This window comes from Nerophis ophidion, linkage group LG09, assembly GCF_033978795.1.
Source record: "Nerophis ophidion isolate RoL-2023_Sa linkage group LG09, RoL_Noph_v1.0, whole genome shotgun sequence".
Classification (NCBI taxonomy): domain Eukaryota; kingdom Metazoa; phylum Chordata; class Actinopteri; order Syngnathiformes; family Syngnathidae; genus Nerophis; species Nerophis ophidion.
The window spans coordinates 36,273,641-36,299,315 of record NC_084619.1 but is presented as its reverse complement, the minus strand read 5'-3'; the positions used below and the strand labels follow the sequence as shown (position 1 = coordinate 36,299,315).

General features: G+C 41.7%; 1 protein-coding gene across 2 annotated transcripts; it reads right to left on the bottom strand.

Moving 5' to 3' along the window:
• Window positions 1-6,430: 6,430 nt before the first annotated feature.
• On the bottom strand, window positions 6,431-25,293 carry LOC133559292 (3-hydroxyanthranilate 3,4-dioxygenase-like). Of its 2 annotated transcripts, none has more exons than XM_061910911.1 (10): window positions 25,103-25,293; window positions 24,912-24,990; window positions 15,121-15,204; window positions 14,487-14,593; window positions 11,871-11,960; window positions 11,762-11,805; window positions 11,549-11,700; window positions 7,005-7,073; window positions 6,814-6,896; window positions 6,431-6,694 (listed from the first exon to the last, which is right to left on the bottom strand). In XM_061910911.1, exons 1-10 carry the CDS (start codon window positions 25,189-25,191, stop codon window positions 6,622-6,624), a joined length of 870 nt encoding a protein of 289 aa, XP_061766895.1. In that variant the 5' UTR covers window positions 25,192-25,293; the 3' UTR covers window positions 6,431-6,621. The 2 variants fall into 2 exon arrangements, with proteins under 2 accessions (XP_061766895.1, XP_061766896.1); XM_061910912.1 differs by having other exon boundaries at window positions 11,549-11,694; window positions 25,103-25,290.
• Window positions 25,294-25,675: the final 382 nt, after the last annotated feature.

Below are 25,675 nucleotides of genomic sequence, written 5' to 3'. Positions count from 1 at the left end.
TATATATATATATATATATATATATATATATATATATATATATATATATATAAATGGTAAATGTCAAAAAAAAAAAAAAAATATATATATATCCCTTGTTTCCCTTCCAACATGACAACGATCCAAAGCATACAGCAAAGGCAACAAAGGAGTGGCTCAAGAAGAACCATATTAAGGTCATGGAGTGGCCCAGCCAGTCTCCGGACCTCAATCCTATTGAAAATCTATGGAGGGAGCTGAAGGTCCGAGTTGCCAAGCGACAGCCCACCAACCTGAATGATCTCGAGAGGATCTGCAAAGAAGAGTGGGCCAAAATTCCCCCTGATATGTGTGCTAACCTTGTGGTTAACTACCACAAACGTCTGACCGCTGTGCTTGCAAACAAAGGCTTTGCCACCAAGTATTAACTGCTTTTGTCTAGAGGGATCAAATACTTATTTCCCTCAATGAAATACAAATGAATTAAAATATATTCTTGAAAGTTATTTTCTGGATTTTCGTTTTGATATTCTGTCGCTCCATGTTAGAATACATCTACCATTAAAAGTATAGAATGATCATGTCTTTATTAGTGGGCAAACCAACAAAATCAGCAAGGGATCAAACACTTTTTACTCTCACTTGTATATATATATATATATATATATATATATATATATATATATATATATATACACCTTTATAGCGCTTTTCTACCTTCAAGGTACTCTAAGCGCTTTGACACTTTTTCTACATTCACCCATTCACACACTGACAGTGGGAGCTGCCATGCAAGGCGCTAACCACGACCCATCAGGAGCAAGGGTAAAGTGTCTTGCTCAAGAACACAACAACGGACGTGACTAAGGTGGCGGAAGCTGGGCTTGAACCTGGAACCCTCAAGATACTGGCACAGCCGCTCTATCACCCGAGCCACACCGCCCCCCAATGTTGTATATGTATATTTTTTCCATATATATTCATATATATACATACGCATATATACATATACAAGGACACGCATATGTATATAGCCATATATATATATATATATATATATATATACGTACATATACATACAAATATTTACATATATACATTAAAATGCACTAACATATATACATACATATATATATATATATATATATATATATATATATATATATATATATATATATATATATATATATATATATATAACTATATATACATAGGTTTGTATATATACATATGTATGTATGTATATGTAGATACATATAAAGTATACATGTATATATGCGTATATACATCACGTCACTATATATATATATGTATATATATGTATATATATATATATATATATATATATATATCAGTGACGTGCGGTGAGGATCATGGCTGGTGAGGCACTGACTTCATCACAGTCAGATTTATAAACATATGAACCCTATAGAGTATCTTATTCACCATTTGATTGGCAGCAGTTAACGGGTTATGTTTAAAAGCTCATACCAGCATTCTTCCCTGCTTGGCACTCAGCATCAAGGGTTGGAATTGGGGGTTAAATCACCAAAAATGATTCCCGGCCGCTGCTGCTCACTGATCCCCTCACCTCCCAGGGGGTGAACAAGGGGATGGGTCAAATGCAAAGGACAAATTTCACCACGCCTAGTGTGTATGTGACAATCATTGGTACTTTAACTTAATGTAGCAGGTACTTTAGCTAGTACGGTAGAAGTTCTCAATATTTGGGCTAATCAGAAGTCTAGATTACAACTCAGAGAGAGTAGGACAGACACAATTAAATACTTTAAATGATACTGGTGTTATTTAAACATGTACAGTGCAACAACTAGTGGACATACATTAATAGGAATGACCATTCAAAACAAAAGAAAAAAAACAGAAAGGAATCTCAACAAACAATGTTGGTTTAGTTCAGGTAATTCATAAAAAGTCATATTAAAAGTTCTTCAAGTTTATAGAAGCCATATGAGACTGATCGCAGTCCATATGTGCATTCGTAGTTCATACAGACACACTGGTTGGCATTGCGGATATGGCAGTTTGTAGTGAAAGTTCCGTTTATGAGAAGGTTGTGTCTGAGGTAGTGCAAAAGGCCGCAGAGCAATGAAGTGCGAGGCAAGGGGTTCGGCTATAAGATGCCTACCGGCCCGACCTGAGCAAGTGGAGTTCAGGGGTTGAGGAGGTGGAGATACTTGGGCTCGGGCTCGAGGCCTATCTACAGCTCGCCATCCAAGACTTAAGGACCTGGCCTACGTAAACACAGGACCCGGAGTTTAATCAATGTGCGCACATAAATATCAACATTAAGTCATCTATCGTTCTAACTTCAATAAATAAATTACACTTATTATTATCATTTTTAGCGATAATACTGCTAACATTAACAATATTAAACAATCACATGTATGTACAAAATAACAAACACGACAGTACACAGTGTTGTCACTATGACAGGTGTAACACAGGGTTGTCACTATGACAGGTGTAGCACAGTGTTGTCACTATGACAGGTGTAACACAGTGTTGTCACTATGACAGGTGTAACACAGTGTTGTCACTATGACAGGTGTAACACAGTGTTGTCACTATGACAGGTGTAACACAGTGTTGTCACTATGACAGGTGTAGCACAGTGTTGTCACTATGACAGGTGTAACACAGTGTTGTCACTATGACAGGTGTAACACAGTGTTGTCACTATGACAGGTGTAACACAGTGTTGTCACTATGACAGGTGTAGCACAGTGTTGTCACTATGACAGGTGTAACACAGTGTTGTCACAATGACAGGTGTAACACAGTGTTGTCACTATGACAGGTGTAACACAGTGTTGTCACTATGACAGGTGTAACACGGTGTTGTCACTATGACAGGTGTAACACGGTGTTGTCACTATGACAGGTGTAACACAGTGTTGTCACTATGACAGGTGTAACACGGTGTTGTCACTATGACAGGTGTAACACAGTGTTGTCACTATGACAGGTGTAACACAGTGTTGTCACTGTGACAAGTGTAACACAGTGTTGTCACTGTGACAGGTGTAACACAGGGTTGTCACTATGACAGGTGTAACACAGTGTTGTCACTGTGACAGGTGTAACACAGTGTTGTCACTGTGACAGGTGTAACACAGTGTTGTCACTATGACAGATGTAACACAGGGTTGTCACTATGACAGTTGTAACACAGAGTTGTCACTTTGACAGGTGTAACACAGTGTTGTCACTGTGACAGGTGTAACACAGTGTTGTCACTATGACAGGTGTAGCACAGTGTTGTCACTATGACAGGTGTAGCACAGTGTTGTCACTATGACAGGTGTAGCACAGTGTTGTCACTATGACAGGTGTAACACAGTGTTGTCACTATGACAGGTGTAACACAGTGTTGTCACCATGACAGGTGTAACACAGTGTTGTCACTATGACAGGTGTAACACGGTGTTGTCACTATGACAGGTGTAACACGGTGTTGTCACTATGACAGGTGTAACAGTGTTGTCACTATGACAGGTGTAACACAGTGTTGTCACTATGACAGGTGTAACACGGTGTTGTCACTATGACAGGTGTAGCACAGTGTTGTCACTATGACAGGTGTAACACGGTGTTGTCACTATGACAGGTGTAACAGTGTTGTCACTATGACAGGTGTAGCACAGTGTTGTCACTATGACAGGTGTAACAGTGTTGTCACTATGACAGGTGTAGCACAGTGTTGTCACTATGACAGGTGTAACACAGTGTTGTCACTATGACAGGTGTAACACAGTGTTGTCACTATGACAGGTGTAACACAGTGTTGTCACTATGACAGGTGTAACACGGTGTTGTCACTATGACAGGTGTAACACGGTGTTGTCACTATGACAGGTGTAACACAGTGTTGTCACTATGACAGGTGTAACACGGTGTTGTCACTATGACAGGTGTAGCACAGTGTTGTCACTATGACAGGTGTAACAGTGTTGTCACTATGACAGGTGTAGCACAGTGTTGTCACTATGACAGGTGTAACAGTGTTGTCACTATGACAGGTGTAGCACAGTGTTGTCACTATGACAGGTGTAACAGTGTTGTCACTATGACAGGTGTAGCACAGTGTTGTCACTATGACAGGTGTAACCGCGCTCCAGCGGCAGTGTTCATTCATTGTTTTTACTGTAACATAAAAAATGCAGATAGCCTTAAAACGCCACAATACTCAGTCACCATATTTAAGTACCCAAAATAAAGACTCGACAAAGACATGCACCTGGGGATAGGTTGATTGGCAACACTAAATTGGCCCTAGTGTGTGAATGTGAGTGTGAATGTTGTCTGTCTATCTGTGTTGGCCTTGCGATGAGGTGGCGACTTGTCCAGGGTGTACCCCGCCTTCCGCCCGATTGTAGCTGAGATAGGCGCCAGCGCCCCCCGCGACCCCGTAAGGGAGAAAGCGGTAGAAAATGGATGGATGGATGGATGGACATAAATATAAATTAAATCGGATCAGAAACATTGGAGGAAAACGGGATTAAAACCCGATGCTAACCGCCCAAAGAAAATGCATGGGTACGGCTAGTAGCTACTATTAGCGAAAAAATTCACTTACGAACTCGGCTTAATATCTCAACATTGACACACTCTTTCGTCGCAACTCGGCCCTAAAGGTCGGCACCTATTAGTTTACAATTAGTTGTAAAATGTTGGACGTTTTTTTTTACGATATGCAGGCAAACGACAACTTTAAAACATACCGGCTTCAGATGTCCCCAGGCCTAGCCGATTAGTCGCAAGAATGATCTCTGGGATCACTAGCGCCCCCTACAACCAGGAGGCGAATCTCACACAGTGCGTCTCCGCAGTCGTTTTATGATTGCCCAGCACAAGAAATACGTTACACGCATACAGTTGTTGACAAAATACACTGTACATTATATACCTCAGCTAACTTAACTATGGAAATGTATAATATAATTCATATAGCAATACGGTCTCATGGCACAGCAACCAGCAGTTAGCCAAGTCATTGCACAATCCCCGGTGAGGCACAACAGGCTGTGACTCACCGCAAGTCTCTTCTCAGTATTTGAACGGCAAATGTGAAAATTCAGCGATTTTTAATCAAAATAATCTAAAACTGGTGAAGTTAAAGGGAAAATAACTTTATAGTATAATCACTGGATACATATAAGATTAAATTATTTATTTTTCTTTTTACATTTTTTTTCTTTCCATGATGGCAGGTGAGGCCCTGCCTCACCTGCCTCCCCTGACTGCACGTCACTGATACATACGTACAGTATATATATATGTATACATATGTATCTATATACATATGTGTATATATGTATATATATATAAATGTATCTATATACATATATCTATGTACATTAATAGAGTGTAGGATTGATTCTAAGCGTAGTCTCAAAGAAATTCTTCCAAAATATAGCAGTAATGTTCGGAAGGCATTAATCACAATAAACCGGTTTGGTGACTGCAGGATTAGATCTCTGCTATTTGCAGATGATGTGGTCCTGATGGTTTCATCTGGCCAAGATCTTCAACTCTCACTGGATCGGTTCGCAGCCGAGTGTGAAGCGCCTGGGAAAAGAATCAGCACCTCCAAGTCCGAATCCATGGTACTCGCCCGGAAAAAGATGGAGTGCCATCTCCGGGTTGGGGAGTAAATCTTTCCCCAAGTGGAGGACTTTAAGCACCTCGGAGTCTTGTTCACGAGTGGGGGAAGAGTGGATCGTGAGACCGACAGGCGGATCGGTGCGGCGTCTTCAGTAATGCGGACGCTGTATCGATCCGTTGTGGTGAAGAAGGAGCTGAGCCGGAAAGCAAAGCTCTCAATTTATTGGTCGATCTACGTTCCCATCCTCGCCTATGGTCATGAGCTTTGGGTCATGACCGAAAGGACAAGATCACGTGTACAAGCGGCCGAAATGAGTTTCATCCGCCGGTTGGTGGCGGGGCTCTCCTTTAGCGATAGGGTGAGAAGCTCTGCCATCCGGGGGGAGCTCAAAGTAAAGTCGCTGCTCCTCCACATCGAGAAGAGCCAGATGAGGTGGTTCGGGCATCTGGTCAGAATGCCACCCGAAAGCCTCCCTAGGGAGGTGTTTCGGGCAAGACCCACCGGTAGGAGGCCACGGAGAAGACCCAGGACACGTTGGGAAGACTATATCTCCCGGCTGGCCTGGAAACGCCTCGGGATCCCCCAAGAAGAGCTGGACGAAGTGGCTGGGGAGAGGGAAGTCTGGGCTTCCCTGCTTAGGCTGCTGCCCCCGCAACCCGAGCTCGGATGAGCGGAAGAAGATGGAGGGATGGATGGAACATTTTTCAGTGCAGTTTACTGTTGACATTGCACATTTTAAAAGTAAATTGAATAAATGAATCCCCTGTAATAGACAAGCGGTAGAAAATGTTTGGATAGAATTTTCAAAATTAGACTATACACAAAGATAATGATATTTTTATTTACTCTTTTTAGCGGAAGTACATGTATTCTTAACACTATCATAAAGTCATGCGTGATTCATTTTCCTCTATTCTTGATTCTGATATGAAATTTGCAGTAGTTGCTGGTTCACAACAAAACAGTAGATTTAATGTGTAGTTGTCAGGTATGATCAGGGTCTTTTACGCTCAGGGTCTTTTACGCTCAGGGTTTTGCACCACAACCAGTGCTGCAGTCTCCTCATCTCTCTGCCAGTGGTACCTGAAGGAGAAGATGTAAAATATATTGCATTACCAAATCATAGCCTCCATTATGCTGTACATGAAATGTGGTGAAATGATAGAAAACCACTGATAATGTTGATAATAAAGTTAACTGACTGGTTGTGCTCAGGAATCAGTAAACTATTTCCCGCAGAGAGAGTAAACTCCTGCTCATTCATGGTTACTCTTGAAGATCCTTCCTGATGGTGACAAATAGAAGAAGATATATTAGTCATGTATACCTACATTTGGAGTTCAAATACGTTCTACACAAGATGTTAGCTGAGCCAATAATTTATTGAACGTACCAGCTGCCAAATCCACATGTCACTTTGCGGTAAAGATGACTCAGTCAAACCGCCTCCAAACAGGGTTACCTATTAGGGTCACAAATATTATAGTGTTACGTCATGTTTGAATTATAACTGCCATTCTGGAATTACTGACACTTGTAGAATCTATTGTAAACTCACCAACTACTGTGGCCTGTATTCCAACTCCGAGTGATGTAAAGTCATGTGCTTGTTTGTGCTTCCATTGTTACTAATTAAGGGTGTACCGATCGAATATTGATAGCGTATATTGGTCCGATCCAAGTATTGTATGATATCGGCTTGCACCTAAAATCTCTGACATAAGTTACAATACAAGCAGTCCTGCAGCGTGTTTACTTGTGCAAAGATGGACAGCCAGTCAACATCTAACTGTCAATAAGTACACAAGGTTGGTATTTTCATGTATCTTAGTCAAGTCATTTACAAAATGTAAACGTGATAGACTATAGGCTATAGACTACAGCTAGAAGCTACACAACCACAAAGCACACAATAGCACAAAAGCTTGACGTAAGTAATAAGTGTACGTAACTGAACAATATTGCAATCTAAAGCACGACATCTGTCAATATAAAGAAGTACCAAATAATTATAGTTGTGTTACGGCACGCGCAGTCCGCTTTTCCCTCTTCTGCGGGAGCACCTAGAAGTTCCATTGTGAGCGCCGCTAGACACACCCCCGCGCTCGCCGCGCAGACCGCGCCTACACGCTGCCGCAGCCGGAGGCAGTTTGCAATCAACGCACCTGGTGATGATGAAGGACGACAGGATAAAGAGCCTCGCCGCTGACTTCTTCTCGTCGGAACGTAGCCCTGTGCTCAGTAAGCTTCGTGTCTCTGACTTCTCCCCTGCTCTCGCTCGTTTGTTTGTCTCCCTCGTGCCTATCCTGATCCCATTTTTGTCTCTTGTTTTCCCCACAGTCACTCGTGTCTCAGCTTCTGCTGTGCGCCTCTGGTGCTGCCTTCTTCCCCTGGACCTTGTTTGCTCTCCCTGATTCTTGACCCCTGCCTTGGACTTCTGGACACCACTCTCCTGCCTACAACCCCCCTCGGACCTCGGACTTCCTTGCCTCTTCCCTTTGGACTTGGACGCTGCACATCCAACACGCACTCCAACAAACCCTACGGTATTTACTTACGGTTAATTTCAACACATAGTATTCCATTCACACACGTTGTAGCATACACACCCCATGTATTTATCAAGTATTCAATTAACCAGTTGAGCTTGATCTTCTGTTGTCGTGCCGTCTCCTTCTCAATGTCCTTACGTAACAAGTTGCAAATTAGTGTACTTGCAGATACACAGTTTCCGAGGCAGAAACTTATTAGAAAGTATTCACGAACAAACACATCGTTCAAGGTACTGTGTCATGGCCTCCTTCCATACCTCAATTTTCTACCATTTGGCCCTTTTGGAGTTGCAGGGTGGGTGGGTGGATGGATGGTAAGCTGCATTATGTGGGAAGGTGGTGCACACCCTGAACAAGTCGCCACCTCACCACAGGGCCAAAACAGATAGACAGACAACATTCACACTCACATCCACACACTAGGGACAATTTACTGTTGCCAATCAACCTATCCCCAGGTGCATTTCTTTGGAGGTGGAAGGAACCCAGAGTAGACGCAGAGAACCCACACAGTCATGGGGAAAACATGCAAACTCTAAGAATTGGGAATCAAACCAAGAACCTTCTTAGCGTGAGGCTAACTAACCCATGTTCTGCCGTGTCATGACCTTAATTTCAGTAATTATTGTAATCAGCCGAAACCCAAGGTTCCAATATTGATATCATATCAGAAGTGAAAAGTTTTTTTACAGACTGCCCTAATTATGGTACAACTGCACTGCTATTTGTAATATTATGGTAAGCTTGTTTGAAAATGTCACTCCAAATGTCTTTGTAAAGGGATCATTCATGAGAAATGGTATTTGAATTATATAACACAAGATATGATTGCTATTATATACAGTGCATTTATCAATGTCTGTAAAAGGGAAAATAAAATATATTTTTTGGGTGAAAAATGTTTTCGAATATTTCCGTCCAGGATCCCCACAAGGTTCAGGTGGGGCTGGAACCGTAAGCTTCTGAGGCATGACCATGCATGGAGCAGGTACTGGAACCATGGGAGGCTTGAACAAGTGTGGGAAAAGAATAGGTGGCACCACAACCGTTATTTTGCATGGAGCAGAAACAGGTGGTGCCAGAGCTTTGGAAAACTGTGGCGTTAGTAAGGAGGATGAAACTTGAGTTTTGAAGAGTTTAGGCTGACTTACTGCTTTAGCTCTTGAAAACATGTTCATGGAGTCAGCTACAGTTGACTTAATGTCCCTTGGTGGAGGCTGAGTCGTAGAATTTGTCATGGAAAGAGTGTCTGTACTAAGCACAACCTGTGTACATGCCGCCGCTTATGCCTTCGTATGAACGTCACTGCGCGCGCCTCTGGGCCCGACGGTGTGAGGTCATCCGGCTTCAAAAGGTTTGAGACTTGGTCGCGCTGGATGACAGCCCAAGTCTTGTAAACAGAAGCAAGGTGGGTATTCATCATACCGTACTCAGGCTGTAGGCGAAGGAGAAGCAGCTGTCTGCGCCTGTGTTTGGCGAAGAGGGGGTCCATGTGGAAAGCACGCTGGGGACAGCTTCTGTGTGCGGTGAATCCGGGAAAAAACCCCCCAGCCAAATAAAGTCCATCAGGGCAATCTCCTCTGCATTTGAGGAATACCTTTGTGCCTGTATCTCAGTCTTCATCTTCTTGTAGATGCTTCTCTTCTCCCCTTCTGTGAGAACACTTTTGGCAGGTTCATTCTCTTACAGTTCAGGTTCCCAGGATGCCAAAGGCAGGCAGCAAGCATGTAAGATGAATCTTTACTTCTTAAACAAGGCAAAATACAAAGAGGTCATGCAGCTGGGAATCGCACGCAAAGCATAACATAACAAAACTTATACATCTTTCAACCTTTTTTCGGTGATGTACCCCCTCTGGACATTTTTTTAATTCAAGTATCCCCTAATCAGAGCAAAGCATTTTTGGTTGAAAAAAAGAGATAAAGAAGTAAAATACAGCACTATGTCATCATTTTCTGATTTATTAAATTGTATAACAGCGCAAAATATTGTTCATTTGTAGTGGTCTTTTTTTAACTATTTGGAAAAAAAGATATACAAATAACTAAAAACTTGTTGAAAAATAAACAAGGGATTCAGATATAATAAAGATTTCTACACATAGATGTAATCATCAACTTAAAGTGCCCTCTTTGGGGATTGTAATAGAGATTCATCTGGATTCATGAACTTAATTTTAAACATTTCTGCACACAGAAAATAAATCTTTAACATCAATATTCATGGAACATGTCCACAAAAAATCTAGCTGTCAACACTGAATATTGCATTGTTGCATTCCTTTTCACAGTTGATGAACTTACATTCATATTTTGTTGAAGTATTATTAAATACATATGTTCATAACATGTTTTTGAATTGTTGCTATTGCTACTTTAAAAAAATCTCACGTACCCCTTGACATACCTTCAAGTACCTCCAGGGGTACGCGTACCCCCATTTGAGAACCACTGGCACAGTTAACAAACATGAAGCGTAAACAGTCGCCAGCGGCAAACAATGGACCTGCGATGAATGAATGGTGAGACAGGTACATAAGGGCCAAGATTGGCGTGGGCGGCAGGTGGGAACACCACTCAATAAACGGAATTCAGTAATAAGAAAGTAAACAAAGGCAGGCGGATAGCGCTGGGAACGGAATTAAACATTGAACGTAAAGAACAACAAATCCAAAGGTCATGACACGGCCCTTTTAGACATTGGAGATGGTGTTCTTTGGATCCATATTAGCATTTGTCTGCTAACACACATGCGTTAAAATTGATGTCAAAGCTCTCAATTGTGGTCTCATATGACCATAGATTCTCCCTAAAGCCTTGTCTGAATTATTCAGATGTTCATTGGCAAACTTAAGACGGGCCTGTACATGTGTCTCCATAATAGTCAGAAGTATTGCCGGTTGGTGTGATTTACATATATACATACATATGCATTAACGTATGTGTGATGAAATATTTGTTACACATTTTTTTAGTTGTTGAATGCAGCTGAGATAAGCTTCAGCACCCCCCACAACCCTGAAAGGGACACGCGATAGAAAATGGATGGATGGATGGATTTTCTCTGTTAAAAAGATATGCACCTGGGGATAAGTTGATTGGCAACACTAAATTGGCCCTAGTGCGTGAATGTGAGTGTGAATGTTGTCTGTCTATCTGTGTTGGCCCTGTGATGAGGTGGCGACTTGTCCAGGGTGTACCCCGCCTCCCGCCCGAATGCAGCTGAGATAGGCTCCAGCACCCCCTGCAACCACAACAGGGACAAGCGGTAGAAAATGGATGGATGGAAAATTAGCCTACCATAAAAAAATGTTTGCAAAGGAGCAGCAGATCAAGTATTGAGACTACGCCCACTGTTCAAATGTATGGTTCATAGATGATCATACCTCTGTCTCAAACAGTGCCCCGAACATGTTTATTGGGTTGCCGTTGGTCAGGAAGGGTTTATGTTTATCCAGCCAAGACTTAAAGCAGAAGGGTGACATCACATTCATGTTGTTCATCAGGAATGGAGGGTCTCTGAACTCTTCGTCTGCGCCAAGAAAAAACAAAACACAATAAAACAGGATTATTGCATTGACTTAAACAGGGTGGCTCACTGGGATCTGGTTTTCCTGTCTTGCACTGCTTTGATGCCATGAACCTGCAAATGATAAAAAATTATTAAAATAAATACAGCGGAGGATCTTAAATGTGCATGTTTCTTACTCTTGGATGATTGGCACCAGTTGGGTTCCAAGATTTTGGCAGTAGAACCATTTCTCAAACAGGATGTCCGTCGTGTTGTCTACGTAGTACCTAGAGATATCAACACGTACTTATGTCCACAGAATACCCCTCAATCTAATAAAACCTGAAATTTTAGTGTGATAAAATAAAATCCAGTAATACAAAATGTCGGAAAATCTTTTTTCCTTCGCCACATAGAATTTGAGATGTGGTCTGAGTGATTTTAGATTCCTACCAAGGGCTGGGTAATGAATGCGACACTTTTATAAGAACCAACCAAATCTTGTACGTAGATTCAAGTAAAATCAAAGGGTGCTTGTGGCGTCACACCCGGTTGCAGACTCAAAGTTTGACGAGGAGACAAGCACTCAAACAGTACTCTCGGCACCTAAATTAAAGTCAGGCTCCACTTTTCCAAAATGCGCTACCATGATGTAAATTCACAATATTTTTGCCAAATGCATGCTACTGATTCGCATCCCCAATTTTACATGATGATGTGAACACCTCTGAATTTCGCAATAAAAACTACAACTAAGAAGCATGTTACAGTCAAACAGCAAGTGTGTAATAAGTAGTGTCAGAGTTGGTTTGTGACGAAACCCAAGATGCAGAGATGGAGGCAGGCATTGGATAGGAAAACATGATTTAATAAAAATACTAAAACAAAAAGCGTGCACGAGGCGGATAACAACCAAAGGGAGCTAGCATGGGAACTAGAAAATATACGGACCTTAGGATGGAAGCTACCAAAAACAAAAAGGCCTAGCGTGGAAGCTAGCAGGTATCGAGCAGTAAACAGAAGTCGTACATGTAATATGAAAACAAACTTGGAAGCAGGGAACAAAAGGCAGTAAGCTACAAACCGCAATCAGATATAGCTTACCGCATCGCTGCATTGACAAGACATGATACGACACGACACGACAGGGAGCAACGACAAGAGCGACAATAATCCAGCACTGACTGGAGGAACAAAGTACGTACAAATAGGAGCGGGCTGATTAGCACCAGGTGTGGCCAGGTGCCAATCAGCCGCAGCTGAGGGTAAACAGTGTCCAGGGAGAAACACAGGAAACAGACAAATTAAGAGCGCTGACAGGAAACACTACACACACACACAGAGGAAACAAAGACAAATGCAGAGGCAAAAACTAAAACATAGACAATCTGTCAGGGGCAAGCCTGACATAGAGATAGATGTCCGATAATATCGGCAGTCCGATATTATCGACCAATAAATGCTTTGAAAATGTAATATCGGAAATTATCGGTGTTGGTTACAAAAAGTAAAATTTATGACTTTTTAAAACGCCGCTGTACAGAGTGGTACACGGACATAGGGAGAAGTACAGAGCGTCAATAAACCTTAAAGGTATTGCTTTTGCATGTCTGGCCAATCACATATTATCTACGACTTTTCACACACACACACAAGTGAATGCAAAGCATACGTAGTCAACAGCCATACAGGTCACATTGAGGGTGGCCATAACTTGAGTTGATTTATTTTGGAAAACCTTGTTACATTGTTTAATGCATCCAGCGAGGCATCACAACAAAATTATGGATAATAATGTGTTAATTCCACGACTGTATATATCGGTATCGGTTGATATCGGAATCGGTAATTAAGAGTAGGGCAATATCAGAATATCGGATATCGGCAAAAATGCCATTATCGGACATAAGTACACTATTTACAGTATAAACAGTTTGTAGGATGCAACAAAAGACTAGATAGATTCAGTTTAATGGCAAAGGTTACTTCCTGACAATAGTAGACAGATCATAGCCTATACACTATTGCCGTCTAACGTCTTGGAATCGCAATGTCATGCAAGCAGTCCTCATGTGTCTGCGTTTTTCCAGAGTTTATAAACAATAAAAAAGACAAAAGATTCTGTGGTAATAAAAAATATTGATGTAATCGTTGCAGTATCGACTATGTATGGCCCTTGTACTTAGTATCGTTACATTCAATATCTGTGTTGACCACCCGTGGCATTTATTTATATTAAAGAGCGCTAGCTTGCTGTCAGCTATTCCATCCTCCAACGGTGTGTAGTGAAGCATGTTCAGCTATTCCTCATCCAGCAGGGATGATACTTGTGAAAACAAGGTTTATTTTTCGCCCATCCATCCATCCATTTTCTACCGCTTGTCCCGTTCGGGGTCGCGGTGGGTCACTGGAGTCTATCTCAACTGCATTCGGGCCGAAGGAGGCGTACACCCTGGACAAGTCGCCACTTCATCACAGGGCCAACACAGATAGACAGATTTAGAAGTAGCTAAAACACTGCAGACGGCGGATGGATCACCGCTAGCTGTCTAGCCATGTTTAAAGCACCTCTTCCAGAGCGGCGCTTAAGTGTGAAAAGCTTCTCCTCCATCGTTTGTTTTTAAGCCAAAATACATCCGTTCTGCCTTTCATGTCTCCACAGTTAGTCTGCTTGTAAGTACACTGTGTGTACACCAGTGTTCGTTTTACCACCAATGGCACGATGTGACGACGGCGCACTTTCATGTCCGAAAAGACTAAAATATTTTTCAGCAGCAGTATAGTACTGTTTTCATCAATTAAGGAGGCCCAACCTGAGGCAGTCAGTTTCAGTGAGCAGTCGCCTCCGCTCCACCACGAGTCCCACAGTGTCGGCTTGTCTCTGTGGGGAATGCGGGATCCGAGCAGGCAGCAGAAACATCTGACAAAGGAAACAGACCTCAATGAAAGGCACAAATCACTTAAAATTCAAACCTTCCATGTTATAGAGTTGTACACTTGAACTACATGATCAACCAGTGGATAATTTTTAACTGGCGTTACTGTGCTGCAAACGACTGCTGTGGAGTTTTGACTTTAAAGTTGCTCAGTCAAGAGTTAACAGTTTACAATTTAATCATTTTCAACTTAACCTGCATGGCACTCCGACATGCCATTATTTTTCTATATCATGACGTCTGTTCAGGTTTATGCAAAAATTGAGCTCATCGTGGTTTGATCCCAACCTTAAACCTAAAATCGTGCGTTTGAATGAGTTATATTGATACACCCCCGGTTCAGCATTTATCACAGAGTAAATGACAAACTTCTGACTGGTTCTGTATGTTGCAATATCCACACATTATTAGATCATATCTTACAAGTAACTCACTTTGCATTAGCATTTCTTGTTGGTACAGTTTTCCATTAATGAATTGTATTGACTGTTTTTGCATAATTGAAGCTCACCTCTCCCTCCTTGATATGCACATCCTTGTTTTTTCCATTTTCAATCACCTTCAGACACATGTCTCCTTTCAACTGGTAGAATAGCTGTTGGAAAAAAAAAACATAACCTTTAATGTACAGTATTGTGTTGCATTGGGGGAGTTGCCGCTAGAGTACCCAGCATGCCTTGCGGGTACTTTTAATTCTTATTACAGTTATAGTTACGTGTTTGTTAGCGCATAGCCAAATGTTTTAGTACCCTCGAGTACAACTACTTTGTTTACGCTCTGTGAACTGACTGTTTACCGTTTATTAATTTTGTACGCATACGTAAGGTTGACATTCCGTTTAATGGCATTCTATGTACTGTATTGTGGACGTTTCCTGCGTCTCGCCCGGCTTCTTCTGACCACAGTATCACACAGCTCAGGATACAGGTTTGACACAGTATTTAATACATCTTTTACTTTACACAATTGTCCGTCTGTCCAGCTTCTCAGGTTTGACCCAGTCTTTAGTACATCTTTTACTTTACACAATAGTCCGTCTGTCCAGCTTTTCAGCTGTCTCTTGTTCGTCTCTGTGCATCTGTCCTGCGTCCTCATGCATCTCCTGCTTCATGGTCTCCAGCGCTGCTAATAAAGGGAACAGGTGATTAGATAACTCGTTCCAGCTGAGGTATCCACTCACCTGTTGGCTGCTTCATGGCCGGCCCCTGCACATACCCCGCCGGCAGGGGACGCGTGGAACACGCCCCTCTCCACATGCCTCCACCGCCAGACACAGACCGGGCACCCGTCCGGCTGCGCACCACCCCCCCCCACCCCCACACCCCAATAGCTGGGCGAGAGAGGAAGTCTGCCAGGGCCATCTGCGCTCCCGGCCTGTGGACCACCCGGAAGTTGTAGGGTTGTAATGCGAGATACCACCGGGTGATCCGCGCATTGGCGTCCTTCATACGGTGGAGCCACTGGAGAGGTTTGTGATCTGAGCAGAGACTGAAGGCCCGCCCCAGCAGGTAGTAGCGGAGGGCCCCGACCGCCCACCGGATGGCGAGGCACTCCCTCTCCACCGTACTGTACCTCGCCTCCCGGTCCGACAATTTCCGGCTGATGTACAGTATGGGGCGATCGACGCCCTCCACCCCCTGAGTCAAAACGGCCCCCAGTCCCCGGCCCGACGCGTCCGCCTGCAGACAGAAAGGAATGTTAAAATTTGGCATGCGCAGTACCGGCTCCTCACAGAGTGCTTTCTTTACCTCCTCAAACACCTGCTGGCACCGCTCCGTCCACTGGACCAGGTCTGGAGCACCCTTTCGGGTGAGGTCCGTCAGTGGGCTGGTCAGGTCTGCAAACCGGGGAATAAAAATACGGTAGTACCCCGCCAGTCCCAAAAACTGCCTCACCTCTTTTTTAGTCAGGGGGGTGGACAGGCCGCAATTGCCGCCGTCTTGTCAACCTGTGGCTGCAGCCTTCACCCCCCCAAGTGGTACCCCAGATACTGTACCTCCCTCCGGCCAACCGCGCACTTCGCAGGGTTGGCGGTGAGCCCCGCCCACCTCAAGAACTCGAGCACCACTCCCACCCGCCGCAGGTGATCTTCCCAGCTGCTACTCTGGATGATAACATCATCCAGGTAGGCAGCCGCGTATGCAGCGTGGGGTCGCAGCACCCGGTCCATGAGGCGCTGGAACGTGGCAGGCGCACCGAACAACCCGAACGGGAGCGTCACGAACTGGTATAAACCTTCCGGAGTGGAGAAGGCCGATTTTTCCCGGGACTCTGGTGATAAGGGAATCTGCCAGTAGCCCTTGGTTAAATCCAGTGTCGTGAAAAAACGAGCAGTGCCCAGCCGATCCAGAAGCTCGTCGACCCGAGGCATTGGGTACGCGTCAAAACGTGACACCTCATTCACCTTGCGGTAATCCACACAGAACCGCACAGACCCAACCTTCTTCCCTACAAGAACGATAGCTGAGGTATCCACTCACCTGTTGGCTGCTTCATGGCCGGCCCCTGCACATACCCCGCCCGCAGGGGACGCGTGGAACACGCCCCTCTCCACATGTATGTTCATCTTTACACTTGGCGAGAGATCAGCGCTTCCGTTAAGATTTTGATTCAATTTTAAGAATTAGATTTAGGTTTTGATCTAACTCTCCCCCCACCACATCCCACCTCCCTGGACTGTAATTAATCAAATGTAATTTATCAAATGTATATACTTGTTCTCATGCTTTCTGAGCTCACTATGATCACTGCTCGCTGTACATATCCTACGAAGTCAGACCTCCACTGTTTCAATGTCCATTTCTCGGATGATATAATTGCTGATGACTGAAGTGCTGATAGCAACCAAACCTAACCCCCCAACCCCCTCCACATCCCACCCCCCAGATTGTTAATAATGTAAATAATTCCTTGATATACTCTGATGATGAACTTGTGTAATGACTGTATTATGCTGATAGTATATATTTGTATCATGAAATAATTAATGTGGACCCCGACTTAAACAAGTTGAAAAACTTATTCGGGTGTTACCATTTAGTGGTCAATTGTACGGAATGTGTACTGTACTGTCCAATCTACTAATAAAAGTATCAATCAATCAATCAATCAAAGCACTCACATTTAGATTCAGAAATTAGAATTTAAGATTTAGATTTAAAATTTAGGTATAGATCTAACATTTAGGTTTTGACTTAACAATTATCGGTCATATTTAGATTTAAATGTAGATTTAAAATTTAGATTTAACATTTATGATTAAATGTAACATTTATTTCTCGACATAACATTTAAATTTAGATTCAACATTTAGATTTAAGATTTAACATTTAGATTTAGATTTAAAGGGGCTGTTTGCAATATTTACAAAGATGCGTAGAGGGCGCCAACTTTTCAATCTCTAACGGCTTCTCGTACGTAATGACATGCACGCTCTTTATCTTTAGGTGTTGTTAACTAATAATAGCAATTTGATAGCGTTAGCTGTCATTGAATGTACAAACAACGTTTCCATATGAGTTGGGAAATCGTGTTAGATGTAATAATAAACGGAATACAATGATTTGCAAATCCTTTTCAACCCATAATCAATTGAATGCACTACAAAGACAAGATATTTGATGTTCAAACTCATAAACTTGATTTTTTCTGCAAATAATAATTAACTTAGAATTTCATGGCTGCAACAGGTGCCAAAGTAGTAAGGAAAGGGAATGTTCACCACTGTGTTACATCACATTTTCTTTTAACAACACTCAATAAATGTTTGGGAACTGAAGAAAATATTTTTTGAAGCTTTAAAAGTGGAATTCTTTCCCAATTCTTGCGTGATGTACAGCTGAAGTTGTTCAACAGTCCGGGGTCTTGTTATCGTATTTTACGATTCATAATGCGCCACACATTTTCAATAGGAGACGTGTCTGGACTGCAGGCGGGCCAGGAAAGTACATGCACTCTTGTACTACGAAGTCACGCTGTTATAACACGTGTCTTGGCATTGTTTTGCTGAAATAAGCAGGGGCGTCCATGATAACGTTGCTTGGATGACAACATATGTTGCTCCAAAACCTGCATGGACCATTCAGCATTAATGGTTCCTTCACAGATGTGTAAGTTACCCATGCCTTGGGCACTAATGCACCCTCATACCATCACAGATGCTGGCTTTTGAACTTTGCGCCTATAAAATCCGGATGGTTATTTTCCTCTTTGTTCCGGAGGACACCACGTCCATAGTTTCCAAATATAATTTGAAATGTGGACTCGTCAGACCATAGAACACTTTTCCACTTTGCATCAGTCCATCTTAGATAAGCTCAGGCCCAGCGAAGCCGACGGCGTTCCTGGGTGTTGTTGACAAATGCCTTTCACTTTGCATAGTAGAGTTTTAACTTGCACTTACAGATGTAGCGACCAACTGTAATTACTGACAGTGGTTTTATGAAGTATTCCTGAGCCCACGTGGTGATATCCTTTACACACTGATGTTGGTTTTTGATGCAGTTCCGCCTGAGGGATCAAAGGTCCGTAATATCATCGCTTATGTGCAGTGATTTCTCCAGATTCTCTGAACATTTTGATGATTTTACGGACCGTACATGGTAAAATTCCTAAATTCCTTGCAATAGCTTGTTGAGAAATGTTGTTCTAAAACTGTTCAACAAGTTGCTTGCAAAGTGGTGATTCTTGCCCCATCCTTGTTTGTGAATTACTTAGCATTTTATGTAAGCTACTTTTATACCCAATCATGGCACCCACTTGTTCCCAATTAGCCTGCACACCTGTGGGATGTTCCAAATAAGTGTTTGATGAGCATTCCTCAACTGTATCAGTATGTATTGCCACTTTTCCCACTTTTTCGTCATGTGTTGCTGGCATCAAATTCTGAAGTTAATGATTATTTGCTAAAAAAAAAAAGAAAAAAAAGGTTTATTAGTTTTAAAATCAAATATGTTGTCTTTGTAGCATATTCAACTGAATACGGGTTGAAAATGTTTTGCAAATCATTGTATTCCGTTTATATTTACATCTAACACAATTTCCCAACTCATATGGAAACCAGGTTTGTATAGTCTATCATAACAACAACATGACTGCAAATGGTTCATTGCTTCTCTTGGACTGCTTTTGTGCACATGCTCTCTGCACTTATGTATTGATGATACTGGGTGAATGACGGCCGAAAACATCAATCATTTTATTCGGGCCAACATTCTTTTGTTTATTAAATCAACGATGTAACTTTGAAAAATGTTACTGCGAAGAAGTTGCAAACAGCACTTTTGACATTTAGATTTAGATTTAACACTTAGCAATAGCATTTATATTTAGACCGCCTTATTTAAATGAGGATTTGACGTGCCTACCTGGCTTTTAATATGGAGACAATAATTTTCTTCACATTCATATTTTCATGCTCCTAGTTGTGTGCCATGTGTTGAACCAGCAGAAACATCTATAATCTGTAACATATTTTCTAAATCGCAATCTAAAAATCGGAAACATTTGCATACAGACACTTTGGTGGTACAGGGGTTAGTGCATGTGCATCACAATACGAAGGTCCTGAGTAGTCCTGAATTCAATCCCGGGTTCGGTATCTTTCTATGTGGAGTTTGCATGTTCTCCTCGTAACTGCGTGGCTTCCTCCCACCTCCAAAGACATGCACCTGGGGATAGGTTGATTGGCAACACTAAATTGGCCCTAGTGTGTGAATGTGAGTGTGAATGTTGTCTGTCTATCTATGTTAGCCCTGTGATGAGGTGGCGACTTGTCCAGGGTGTACCCCACCTTCCACCCAAATGCACCCCCCCATGACCCCGAAAGGAACAAGCGGTAGGAAATGGATGGATGGCGCTCTCTGCCACATTTCTTTCACTTTCACATTCAGTGCGCGAGGCTGTGGATCGCATCACCAGCACATTCTTACATTTGGAATGATTAAAATGCAAGAAAATGTCGATCTCACAATCTCCTCTTCCCTCACTTGTGAACAAGAACCCAAGGTACTTAAACTATATTAACTATATTGTAGTAATATATTTCCTAAATTTAAAAATGAACAACATTAAAAGAAACACCAGCAAACGCATCAATTGAATTACGTGATTTTATTTAGTCCCATAAACTATTGATAATCTCACTAACAACTTTAACGACGCACTGCGCGAAACCATTGATAACTTTGCACAGCTAAAGTTAAAAAAGGCTCCAAAAAAGCGTACCCCGTGGTTTACAGAAGAAACTAGAGCTCAGAAATTATTATGTAGAAAGCTGGAATGCAAATGGCGCACGACTAAACTTGAGGTGCACCATCAAGCATGGAGTGATGGTTTAATAACTTATAAACACATGCTTACCTTAGCTAAAGCTAAATATTACTCAAATCTCATCCACCGTAATAAAAACGATCCTAAATTTTTGTTTAGTACAGTAGCGAATGCCCTCCCGGTAACAGTTCGGGATGCCACCTCAGTAGAAGCATTTAAGTCTCACCTTAAAACTCATTTGTATACTTCTAGCCTTTAAATAGACTCCCTTTTTAGACCAGTTGATCTGCCGTTTCTTATCTTTTTCTCCTATGTCCCACTCCCCCTTGTGGAGGGGGTCCGGTCCGATCCGGTGGCCATGTACTGCTTGCCTGTGTATCGGCTGGGGACATCTCTGTGCTGCTGATTCGCCTCCGCTTGGGATGTTTTCCTGCTGGGTCCGCTGTGAACGGGACTCTCGCTGCTGTGTTGGATCCGCTTTGGACTGGACTCTCGCGACTGTGTTGGATCCATTGTGGATTGAACTTTCACAGTATCATGTTAGACCCGCTCGACATCCATTGCTTTCGTCCTCTCCAAGGTTCTCATAGTCATCATTGTCACCGACGTCCCACTGAGTGTGAGTTTTCCTTGCCCTTATGTGGGCCTACCGAGGATGTCGTAGTGGTTTGTGCAGCCCTTTGAGCCACTAGTGATTTAGGGCTATATAAGTAAACATTGATTGAAGTTGTCCTGCAGCAATGGTATTATGAAATGAAATTGCTGAATATATGATATGTCTAATATGTTTATTTCTGACCGTCCACCAAAAGGTTGACACACATGCGTTGCACAGATGATTCTCATCTGTCAGTTTGCACGTTCTTCCGACATGTGTTAAACAAATTGCCAAAAAGTGCTGGCAAAATGTTAATGAAGGTTGATGAATCACATTTTGCAAGCTGTATAACTACATTTCCAATCCCTCCTCACAGTTTTGTGGGCGTTTTAATGATCAGCATATATGTTGCATATTCATGAAGACATAAATGCAAAGTGGATGACGCGCCTTATTCAGCTCACCTAAAATATGCAATCCACTTTGCACACCTTTAGTACATCAGCTTTGCGTGTGCTATCAGGTTTGCACATGTTTTAGTGCAGGGGTTCTCGACCTTTTTTCAGTGATGTACCCCCTTTGAACATTTTTTTAATTCAAGTACCCCCTAATCAGAGCAAAGCATTTTTGGTTGAAAAAAAGAGACAAAGAAGTAAAATACAGCACTATGTCATCAGTTTCTGATTTATTAAATTGTATAAAAGTGCAAAATATTGCTCATTTGTAGTGGTCTTTCTTGAACTATTTGGAAAAAAATAACTAATAAGTTGTTGAAAAATAAACAATTGATTCAATTATAAATAAAGATTTCTACACATAGAAGTAATCATCAACTTAAAGTGCCCTCTTTGGGGATTGTAATAGAGATCCATCTGGATTCATGAACTTAATTCTAAACATTTCTTCACAAAAAAATAAATCGTTAACATCAAAATTTATGGAACATGTCCACAAAAAATCTAGCTGTCAACACTGAATATTGCATCGTTGCATTTCTTTTCACAGTTTATGAACTTACAATCATATTTTGTTGAAGTATTACTCAATAATTATATTTATAAAGAATTTTTGAATTGTTGCTTTCTTTAAAATATTTTAAAAAAAATTCACATACCCCTTGGCATACCTTCAAATACCCCCAGGGGTACGCGTACCCCCATTTAAGAACCACTGTTTTAGTGCATGCAAACCTTTAGTAAATCAGGCCCTTAAAGTCAACATTAATGAGTTTAATACGAGAATTATATCTGCTACAAAAGTGTGATTAAACTTTTACATTCAGTACTTCACAGGAAATAAATGTTGATTATGCTCAGAATTATCAACCCGCGACCTTGAGAAGGACCAGCGGTAGAAAATGGATGGATGGATAAAACTATCCAAATTTTGTAAATAATGCATGTAATCATGAATACATACCGTATTTTTCGGACTATGAGTCGCAGTTTTTTTTCATAGTTTGGCCGGGGGTGCAACTTATACTCAGGAGCGACTTATGTGTGAAATTATTAACACATTACCGTAAAATATCAAATAATATTATTTAGCTCATTCACGTAAGAGACTAGACATATAAGATTTAATCTGATTTAACGATTAGGAGTGACCGATATTTTGGTAAACTTTTCTATATGTTATAGTTATTTGAATGACTCTTACCATAATATGTTACGTTAACATACCAGGCACTTTCTCAGTTGGTTATTTATGCGTCATATAACGCAGTGGTCCCCAACCACCGGTCTCGATTGGTACTGGGCCGCAGAATAATTTTTTATTAAATGTTTTTTTTTTATTTATTTTTTTTTTATTTTGTTGTTTTTAAAAAAAAAAAAAAGTTTGTATTAAATCAACATAAAAAACACAAGATACACTTACAATTAGTGCACCAACCCAAAAAACCTCCCCTTTTCATGACAAAAAAAACAAACAAAAAAACATCCGCCCCCCGTGGGACAAATTATCAAGCGTTGAGCCGTTGACCGGTAGGCAGCTACAAAAAGGTTGGGGACCACTGATATAAAGTACACTTATTCAGCCTATTGTTCTCTATTCTTTATTTATTTTAAATTGCCTTTCAAATGTCTATTCTTGGTGTTGGGTTTTATCAAATAAATTTCCCCCAAAAAATACGACTTATACTCCAGTGCAACATATATATGTTTTTGTCCTTCTTTATTATGCATTTTCGGCAGTTGCGACTTATACTCCGGAGCGACTTATACTCCGAAAAATACGGTACATATTTACAGCATCTATATAAAACAGTGTTGAAGTTTTTTTGAGTTCTTTTTAGACAAAATAGATCATATCGCCACTACCTGCATTTTTAGCGGCCTCTTGCGAACAGTTTTTCAAAAATATTGATAGCTCACCGAAAGTAAAAGACGTGATTGTTGACGACAAACATCCCTAACAATTGTAGTAGTAGTTGAAGTGTGATGTGAATACTGTTTCAAATGTAGAAATTACAATAGTCACGCCCATATATCCATCCATTTTCTACCGCTTGTCCCTCTCAGGGTCGCGGGGGGTGCTGGAGCCTATTTCAGTTACATTCGGGCGGTAGGCGGGGTACACCATGGACAAGCCCCCACCTCACCACAGGGCCAACACAGATAGACAGACAACATTCACACTCACATTCACACACTAGGGCTAATTTAGTGTTGCCAATCAACCTATCCCCAGGTGCATATCTTTGGAGGTGGGAGGAAGCCGGAGTACCCTGGGGGAGCCGACGCATTCACGGGGAGAACATGCAAACTCCACAGAGAAAGATCCCGAACCCGGGACATTTGTATGCACTAACCCCTGTAGTGAAGTGAAGTGAAGTGATTTATATTTTTGTATAGCGCTTTTTCTCTAGTGACTCAAAGCGTTTTACATAGTGAAACCCAATATCTAAGTTACATTTAAAGCAGTGTGGGTGGCACTGGGAGCAGGTGGGTAAAGTGTCTTGCCCAAGGACACAACGGCAGTGACTAGGATGGCGGGAGGCGATGGCGGTTTACGACCCCGCGTCCCTTAGAAACAGCTGTTTCCATGTAATCAGGGAAAGTCCAAATAAAAGGCGTACAATCTTTTGCCAGAGCGTGTTGGGAGACTGCACAAGAGTACAACCCAGGCGTCTCTCCTCAATTGAGGCAAATTTAATTCTGTCTCTGTTTAATTCCTTGCTTCTTGTCTGTTTAATAGCTGTCATCAGTGTTTGAACCTGATAGCGAGCAAAAATAATGAAGCTAACAAAACGTTTTGACGGAAATATTACCATTGGATCCCAAACTACACATTTAAGATTGGCAATGATAAATGTACCTGTACCACCGTGCTGTCTTAGTCACACCCATGTGATGTGAAAATGTGTTTGTCTTCATGAGAAAGTTAACACTTACATACATGATGGAATCAATTCATGTGTGCTTGTCTCTTACCTCCTCGCCTTCTTCTATATGGTAATCTTTCCTAGTGTTTGGTCCCCCAACAAACATAATATTCAACTGGGAAAAGTGCCTGGATGAAACAAAAAACAGATGCATGCAACAGCAGACGTGATCTTGTAAGATTCTTGTTCGATAGCCAGTGCTGATGCGCAGATCATATAGCATGTCACAGATTTACTCACATGAGCTTGTTGCACACTGGCGGCAGGAAAGCATTCTGATTCTTTGCTATCCACTCCTCCACGTTCACAAGAAGATGACTATTGCTCATTATTTTTGATTCAACGTCTTGAGTGTTGTTGCTGTATTATGTCACTTTGGACTGTTGTTGTTGAAAAGATTAGGCAGACTCACTGACGCTGAAAGTCCAAAATGCAAAAGTGGGTGTAGGAAAGTGGGAGGAGTTGTGAAATGGTGAAAGGTTGTTATTTTGACATTAAGCTCTGGAGACTCATTTTATTGACTTTTGTTTAGGTTTTGCAACTGGATCGTTTACAAAAAGTCTGCTGGTAGAGTCCTAAATGTCAAATTTTCTACAACTCTTACTTTTTGATGATAGAGTAATTGGAGCACATACTTGTTTGTAATACAAAACATTCATGAAGTTTGGTTCTTTAATGAATTTATTATGGGTCTACTGAAAATGTGACCAAATCTGCTGGGTCAAAAGTACACATACAGCAATGTTAATATTTGGTTACATGTCCCTTGGCAAGTTTCACTGCAATAAGGCACTTTGGTAGCCATCCACAAGT